The following is an 8,987-nucleotide window of genomic DNA, read 5'->3' as shown; positions in this document are numbered from 1 at the left end:
ATTTTGGGTCTCAAACCCTTATCTACTGCATGGCAGAGCAAGGTCATGATAATTTGACACTGGGGAAGTTGGCCTTTTTTAAAAAAGCTGTTTCACACCCCCTGTGCCTCCACCTGCCTGACAGAATCCCAGAAGTAGGTTGCTTGGAAACCTTCCCTGGCCAGAGAGCAAGGTTCCAAAGTCTTCCTCTGACTTTTGATTTCCCCCTTGAATTAGCCCAGACACAAGCTGTTATGCTGGTGCTGGCAGCAACTGATTTTCAACTGCTTTCCTACAAGTATCAAGTCCAATAAATTAAGGAAATCACCAGCAGTGCTTAGGCACAAGTAGTGAACTTCTGAATATGTTAACCGTTGGCTGCTAATCTTGGAGCAATACCACAAAGAAATGAAAGTCTGTAAATCGACTAAAGATAGAATGTTCAGTGAATCCAATAAGAAGACATTTAACAACTCAAGATTAAGTCTATGGTATAATTCATTTACGTTTTTCCCAGAGCTTATTAGTTACCATTGTGAGAGGCAATTGTTGAGTCCTCCAGACTCTCTTGCCCTGTACTTGTTCCCTTCCCCCCCACCCATGAAATCTTGTAAGCCATTTTTTTTCTTTTTGCTCAGGCATCCAAGAACATACGTTTTGGCAGAAGAGCTGATGCCCTTGTAACGGTCATTTGTATATAAAGGTGTAATTATTTATTTTTTTCCCATTTGTACCATATCAAGGCTTTGTACAATGTTTTATGTTCTGTTTTCAAATTATTTTATATTTTATTTTTATAAACTGGTTCTAAATAAAATATTCATTCAGCATGCAAAACTGCAATCCTTGACTGCCTGTGAATGATGAGTTTACTGTTTATAAAGCTCCTAACCAATTATTTTTATAGCCTATTTCGTGACTGTTGTAACTCTGAGCTTATAAATGGAGAGAAGCAGCACCATTTGTGTTATGACATACTTTTTTGTTTCTTTTTGTTACATAGAAAGTACACAGTGGAAATTTGTTGGTACTAGAGCAAGCAACAGTGAGATGTTCATGTTGGAAACTGGAGTGGTTGAACCAAAGAGCTCCTACTGATTCAGCAGTCTCATACTCTGTATTACAGTGGAAAGGGTAGACACTTAGCTTTGCTCTATTTCTTGCCCCACTCCCTCCATCCAACCAAGCAATGATTCTGCTACAGGTCAGGTTCAGTGTAGTAAAAATATGGCAGATTCCAAATATGACATTCTGAGGCCTGGTCTACACTAGGAAGTCAGGTCAGTATAACTGTCATTCAGAGGTGTGAAAAATCCACACCCCTGGGTGACACAGTTAAACCGACTTAACCCCCAGTGTAGATGGTGCTAGGTTGATAGAATTCTTCCATTGACCTAGCTACTGCCTCTCAGGGAGATGGATTACCTATGCCATCAGGAGAACCCCTCCCATCACTGTAGGTAGTGTCTTCATTGAAGCGCTATAGTGGCGTAGCTGCAGTGGTGCAGCTCAGTGGCTGAAGCAGTTTGTGTAGACACAACAGTCCCCTTGGTTACCTTCCGTCCAGTCAAAAAGATCTCTGTAGTCAGTGTCTTCATAGAGTGATGGCAATTATTCTCTGTAAGATAGCTGGCTTCGTAAGATGGTCCTGGCTGTTACTGGCCTTGCAGCCCCATGAGGAGACCAGCCTCATTTGTGTATAATATATCTGAGTTGCAGCAATTAGGGAAGTGAAGGAAATAAGGCTGTTGTAGAATCCAGACAATTTTCAGTAACAGTGTTACTAAGTCACAGGTTGGTCTGATTAATGTTACTTCTGTTATTCAGAGAAGATTTTCCTCCTTTCATATCTCTCTGGTAAAACAGGTGCAGATTGGTAAATATAACCACTGAAGGGGATTAAGCCTGTAACATACGTGCATTTCTCATTCCCTATATGCTATATGTCTGGTTTGTTACATGGCAAAATGGAATATTTTTTGTGAAGTCCACAGCAGCAGGGAAAAATTCCATCAGTGCTATTACAGCTATAGCACCACCTATGTATGCTATGCCTGTGCTATGCTAGGTAATGGTAACAGAAATTAAAAGGTCAGTCCTGACCCCATTAAAGTCAATAGCAATACTCCACTGGCTTCCACGGTAGCTGGAACAGGCCCTCACCTATTTTCTTTTATGCAAATAATCTCAAGCCCCTTCACATGATAGGAAGCATAAATCCGGAATTCAATTACACAGTAATAATCCCAGAAAATGATGTCTTGGTTTAAAAGCAGGAAGGAATTTAGTGGCGTGCTTCAGGAGGGAGAGGTTTCCCAGGCAGGCCGGCTGAAAGGAACATCTTGGATGTTGTATATTAGATCAGATGAGCACATAAAGGAATGACCGCTCAGGCATATGATGATGGGTCAAAATAGCAATTCTATACACTCTGTACTGGAGCCAATTTACAGATCTTACTGCTCAAAACTTGGTTTAAAAGTGGATCATATCACAAGTAAAGGTGTTTGGTCTTAATCTGACCCCTGATTAATGTAAGTAAATGACATAACTACTATAGTGTCTCTCAGTATGCCTTGGTCATGATCACACTGGAGGTACTTGTCCACCTACTGTTCCTAGAGTCTCAGGAATTGCACAGCACTTGATCTACAAACATTAGCTGCTTCTGAATTGAAAAATCCAATTGCTCATAGCAGGGACTTAAACTTCAGGGTGATAAAGGCTCAAGCTAGGCTCTACCAAGCAATGTTGCCACAGACCAAATGCAGCAATTCAACAATTGGAGAAATGGCCTCGAAAGAATGTTGAACAGTTAAGAAGTGGCTGCTGTAGTCTGGACAAGTTGGCAGTCACTGCCAGAATGATTAGGTGAGCTTTAGAGCACAACATTTCACTAATCTAACTGGAATGTTACAGAAGCATTAATCACTACTTGTCCTAAAAGAACATGAGAGGCGAAGGCTGCTTTTCAGTTAAAGGAAATAACAACTTGATGAAGCCCACATCTCAATGAGTGGAATCTGAATATGCAAACCCCCAGCATGTTAATATGTGCACATCAGGCAAACAGGAATCCTGTGCTATTCCCAAGCAATAGGAAGCTTTTAATATCACAGGCCTCAGAAACTAGTTTTGGAATGGGTCAGTTTAAGAAAACCTGGTAAGTGATTAGTAAAATAGTTGTACCAATCACCTGCAGCAACTGCTTTTGTGAAGTAAAACTTCTCAGAAGCCAGACTATCCCTTCATAGAAGGCACCTAGCCTGTATTTCATTGTAGATGAACTGTATGCTTGTTACAGTATAATCTTGCATACTGTACACAGACTAGGGCAATGAGGAAGAACACATCCCAGCAATATTACTACTGCAGGTTTGCTTTTAATTAGGCAGCAGCTGCCAGATTAAAAAATATATATACATGCGCTGAAGTTAATATAAAGGAGAATAAAAGGAAATCTTTTCATCAGAAGGGAAACTAATGAGTTGGAGAAAGTAACGCAATAGTTTCCAAAGGTGATGACAAAAGAACCCTACTTTTGCATTTGTGATCCTAGCATCTAATACTAATAGAACACCCCTAAGCTCCAAAGTCTAAACTACTTCAACCACGGCGCCAGCAGGTAGCACACATCTTTGTGCTGGTGAAGGGTAACAGTCCATCCTTGTCTCAATCTTTGGTTTCTTTCCTTCTGCTGTAGAAAGTGAAGTAACTGCTAACAGTAACTATTGTGGGGGATAGAAGGTTAGCTAAGTGCCACCCCCCATTCTGTATAATACTAGCTGGAAAAAATGTCCATGGGAGTATTTAATTTTGACACTGTATGCGCTTGCCAATTTTTAATTTTTCAGATATTTCCTTTCAGTAGTCTGGATAGTTTTTGAGATTCGTTCTTCAGCAATACCTGAGGATCTGTGAACTAAAATCAGAGCTCTCAACATGATCAGGCCCCCTTCTACACAGCTAGTCCCAAATGCTGGTTGTGGGAACTCCGTACAGGCTATGCGACTGAGATTTGCTCAATTTGCTCATCTGGAGTTGCAGTTTCACAGGCTGTAATAAGGGGATGTTATTTTGGAGCCCGAGGAAAAATCCTTGCACCACTCCCAACTGCTGGAAGCTGTTGATATCCTCTCAGCTTTATCATAGTTTAAAGCAAAGGGCTTCATCATTTCCTCAAGATTAACAGAAATGTATCTCCTTAAAGTGCAGTACTACTGTCACAACTGATTGTAAAAATGTCTTCTTACTTAACAGAGCCACATGTTTTCTCAGCTAGGAGTGGGGGGAGCTAGACTCTGTGGGTATGTGTACAGAGCAGGCATATGTACAAGTCACAATTAATTTAAGAAGAGCTGTTAAATAGCAATAGTTTTCCCTATTTTGATATTCAAACTAAATGCATTGTCATCTGCATTTAGTTTGAATATCAGGAGAAGTAATGGTTCTCCTTGGCTCTTCTTTGCTCCTGGGCTGGCATTTAGGAATTGTTTTCTCCTCAGACTCTCCTTGCTCCCATCCTCTCTCCTCCTGCAGGATGTAGTATGGAACTATCTTTTTCTTCTATGTTTGTACAGTGCCTAGCACAATGTGGTCCCGATCCATGACTGGGGTTCCTAAGTGCTGTGATATAATGATAAGGGAATGGAAGATCTTCTACCACTTCCGCCCAAACAGAGGCCCAGCAGATGGAACTCTTTCAAGAGCCAGGAGAGAGCACTTGCTCTTCCCCAGCATAAACCAAACCTTAACTAGTATACTCTGAGTAGCAAGTCTACTGTCAGTTCTGGACAATATAGGACATGGGTTTCTTTTCTACCTCTTTCAAACAGTGTGACATTTGTCCCCAGAAAGCATGCTAGCTCTGTTGAAGACAGAACCTGATACTAAGCTATACCAGCAAAGATTGTTCCATATTGAGAGCAGGCATCACTCACCAGAAATGAATTTTTTTTGCTATATTTCTCTTTTTTAAAATTATATGACAAATAGCCTCCACTTTCATTGCAGTTAAGCAAAATGCTTCTGCAGGGAAAGTGCATCTGAAGAGCTAGAAATGAACAGTGACCAGATGGATCAATGCTGGATGAAATCTGAGCAGCACATTCATGGATCAGCAGCTCTGTGGCCTAGTTCTAGCCCGTCCCCCCAGGAGGTAAAGTTGCCACACCCTTGCGATACCTTGCACAGCTCAGATTTTTGTTTAAAGTCTTTTTAAAAATACAATAAAAATAGCAGATACTAAATTTAAAGTCAACTATTTTTTCAGATGGGTTTAAAAAAAATACATAAACTTGCATAACTAACAGATTCTGCTTCGGTTATTCAATAACTGTAACATTACCTTTGCACCCCCACTCCATCATGCCTTTTATATTCAAAAAGTCACATTAACCCAAAGAGGATACAGACAAGAGTCTTAGTCAAAATAAATTTGATTTTTTTTTGAAAGAAGACGGTGAAGAAAACAGAAGAGAGACATTAACCAACTGCAACAGTTAGTGTTAACAAATGGGAGATTGGTAGTTAGTGTCAAATGCCACCTACTGTGAAACTTTCCCCACTGGGGAAAAAAAAAGCAGGAGGCAAGTCCAGTTTGCTCCATTATAGTCACCGGGTGGAGCAGCGCATACAGCAGCACCTCTAACATCGGTCACTTTACACATATTCAAGTTTTAAACATCTGCAAAACAGAAATAGTAGCAGCCATTTGGATGTTCTTTCTTAATGGTTCTCAGGGGTGGTCTAGGAAATTCTGAAGGGCCTGGTTCTTGAGACATAGAGCTGGAACTGCAGCTGCTGCTTCTGCTGCTGCTTCCAGCCACCTGTGCTCTGCCTCTGTCCTCAGCTGGGGAGATCTGGGGAGACCCAGGACTCAGGTACCCTGCTGTGGTCTGAGTAGAGGTGGTGGCATAGGTGGTTGGGCCAGTGTTGTTTTTCACATAAACATTTTTGATAGCCACCAGTGTGTGTGCCATAATACTGAGGCTGTTGCTGAGATCTTGCATGCCTTGCTGCAGCAGCCGAAGGTTGTGGTTGACACTGTCAAAGCCAGACTGGATCACCTGCATCTGGTTCTGCTGGATCTGCATTAGGTCCTCTTCAGTAATTTCATTTTGGTCTGTCTGAGACCGGCCTTTTGTTTTGGCTTTTACTTTCCCAGACAAGCCACCCCCAGCTGTTCCCAGAAAGGGCAGTTGCTCCTGGCTAGGTGGAACCACAGCCATGTCCTCAGAACTTTCTTCTGGCTCCACTACCTTCACTACTATTTCCTCTTTTAAGTTCATTTTCTCAAGACAGGGTTGGTGGGATGGACCAGGATCATCTGTAAACCCTAAAAGGGCATGGCGGAGGGGGAAAAAAAACAAACAGAAACAGGAGTCATCAGACTTCATTATCTCTGTGGTCAATCAAACCTCTACCTGCCCAGTGAGCACTACTGGCATTTACGTGGTAGTTAATACTTCTGCTGTCAAGACCCTATAATGATGACCTGTACTGTATTATCGCCTACACTTGTAGCATAGGTATCATCTCCTTTGGTAGGGAAAAAAACAAACATGCTCACTGTAAATGACATAGCTCTAGGTGATGCAAATCTCAGATTGAAATCACTTACTCCCCAAGCATTTGCTACAGAAGAGATTAAATTCATTCCAAGCTCCTATTTTCCTCTCTCCCAGCTCAGCACAAGAAACCCAGTATTTGCAAGGCAGAAACAAAGTGACATGCTATCTGAATTGCTCCTCCTTGCCTGAAGTAAGATTCACTGCACTAAAGCTCATACCTTGCAGACCCATGCCCAACAGGGTGTAATTTACCAGTTGGCTGCAGCTTACAAAGGCTGGAATTTGTATGGTGAAATGCAAGTGAGTGGAAGAAATGATCCAAATTTGCGCAGGTGGGTCTAATGCACCACATCCAAAATATGTCTGTTCACTTTTCACAAGCTATCTGCAAAACCTGCCAACAGTTCAGCATCTATGTGACTTGGGTGAGAGGAGAAAACCACTATAAGCAGAAATAATTTTGAAAAAATGGGTTTGTTGTACAGTAGAGCATCCCTAATTTGCACACAACTGGGACCTCTAGCGAATCAGCAAGTAAGTGAAGACTTTTTTTTTTTAAATTGTTGAAGACAAGGATCTGCTTCTCAAATCATGCTGTGTTCTTTTCTTCTGACAACTATAATTACTTATGACTTGATACTTTACACAGTCCACCCATAAGGCCAGATCGTGTTCTATGAGGTTTTTTCCCCCTCTTGGAGGCACAGAATGAGAAGGTGAACTGATACTGCTTAAGAGCCTGATCCTTACATTGCTTACCATGACTATTACGAGTAGTCCCACTGAAATCAATGGGACACCTTACAGGAATAAAGTTAAGCAGGTAAATAAGTATTTGCAAGTTGAGAGACTAACAATGCACTTTGCAGCTAGATGTGCTGAGCACCAGAGAAACAGATTTAACACAAATAAAAAACCCCTATAATGTAAATTAATTTTCACACAAACAAGATAATACATCTTGGCCCCTAAAACACGGGAAGGGGGGGGCTCACTGGAACAGAGACTGGCATAAGCAAACACATGACGCTTCAAGCCCAAGGCTGCCTGGGGTAAGTCCCTCTTATATCTGTGTCATTTGTACATTACACCACTGTCTCGTGAGTAAACAGGAGAGAGAGAGAGAAAGAGTGAGTGTGTGTGTTGGGGGGGGTCTCAGTGCTACTCTGGATCTGTCTCTTAGGATGCACCTCAGGGACAGGCTGCAGACCAACATCTACCAGTGCTTAAAGTGAGGGAAGGAGTCACACGGAGTCACCGACAGGGCAAAAAACTAATAAATCATTAAGAATGAACCAGGTCGCGGGCGGGCTGGAAGCCGCGTTTTACCAAAGCTGCTGGTCCCCGCTAATGACAGGCGCCCCCTCTCCGCGTCCAACGGGGGGAAATAAACTCCCCGCCCCCGCAAATGCGGAGCCCTCCAGGCGCTGCACAGAGGCTGAGCTGGCCCCTGCGGGAGGGACGATCCGCTCTTCTGCTCAAGACAAATGACCTGGAGGGGCTAAGCCCCGGCTCCATGGCAACGCCGACTCCCGCGCGCCGGAGGCCCAGACCGGCCATGGCAGGCGGGGTGCAGAAGGCAGGACCCGGCGGAGGGTGCATGAGGCCCCGCTCCCCCCTCACCAGCCCCGGAGCTCACCGATGTCCACCACGGAGGCTCCGGGCAGGTCCAGCGTGTCGATGCCGCCCACGATGGGCACGGCCTCGGCGGGGCCCAGCGCGGAGCCGTAGGCGCGGTGGTGGTCGGGCTGCGGGGTGGGCTGGGGCATCTCCTCCGTGCACAGCAGCAGGCCGAGCCCCCCGGGGTGGCCGGCGGGGCCGCAGCCCTGCGAGAGGCGGCAGAGCTTGCTGCGGTCGCGCCGCTTCAGGTCCCTCCAGCGCTTCTTGAGATCCTCCACGTCGCGGGGGCAGGCGGCCACCGGGTTCACCTTGTGCCGGATCAGCTCCCAGACCCGCCGCTTCTGGCCCGGGGAGGCGCGGCCCGGCCCCGCCGCGAACAGCAGCTGCTCGTGCTTCAGCACCTGCTCGATCAGCACCTCGGTCTCCGCCTCGTTGAAATTGGCCTTGCGCCGCTTGGGCGAGTCCTCGGCCATCATCCTCCCCGGCGGGCGGAGCCCGCGGGCCGCGGCGATGGCTGCGCGGCCGCCGCTAGGCCACAGCCCGGGCCCTGCTCGGGAGACCAGCGCCGCGCACGAGAGCGGGGGACGCGCAAGCCCCCGGCGCAGGCGCCCCGCGCCCCGCTTGTTGACATGGGGAGAGGGCGGGAGTCGGTGTCCGGGCGGCCCCGCCCCGCGCAGGGAGCCGGCGCGCGCCGCTCCCCAATGGGAATCCCCGCTGGGACCCGCGTCCGCCCGACCTAGCCCCGCCCACCACCGGCACAGAGCGCCCTGGCCCCGCCCCCTTTGTAGCGTCACAACCACACCCCACGGCGCAAAT

General features: G+C 45.8%; 1 protein-coding gene across 1 annotated transcript; it reads right to left on the bottom strand.

The window, feature by feature from the left end:
• Positions 1 to 5,115: 5,115 nt before the first annotated feature.
• LOC123369313 lies at positions 5,116 to 8,902 on the bottom strand. Its single transcript, XM_045014757.1, has 2 exons — positions 8,191 to 8,902; positions 5,116 to 6,316 (listed from the first exon to the last, which is right to left on the bottom strand). The coding sequence occupies exons 1-2, from the start codon at positions 8,645 to 8,647 to the stop codon at positions 5,658 to 5,660; spliced, it is 1,116 nt and encodes a 371-aa protein (XP_044870692.1). The 5' UTR covers positions 8,648 to 8,902; the 3' UTR covers positions 5,116 to 5,657.
• Between the last annotated feature and the right edge of the window lie 85 nt (positions 8,903 to 8,987).

The sequence above is a fragment of the Mauremys mutica genome, chromosome 4, assembly GCF_020497125.1.
Source record: "Mauremys mutica isolate MM-2020 ecotype Southern chromosome 4, ASM2049712v1, whole genome shotgun sequence".
In the NCBI taxonomy this organism is placed as follows: domain Eukaryota; kingdom Metazoa; phylum Chordata; order Testudines; family Geoemydidae; genus Mauremys; species Mauremys mutica.
The sequence above is the reverse complement of the archived record's forward strand: the minus strand, read 5'-3'. Positions and strand labels throughout refer to the sequence as shown.

Excerpts from the sequence above, each read along its gene's own strand:
- LOC123369313 (XM_045014757.1), bottom strand. The coding sequence starts at position 8,647 with ATGATGGCCGAGGACTCGCCCAAGCGGCGCAAGGCCAATTTCAACGAG. Across the intron at positions 6,317-8,190 it reads AGCCTCCGTGGTGGACATCG|GGTTTACAGATGATCCTGGT; the intron begins GTGAGCTCCGGG and ends ATGCCCTTTTAG.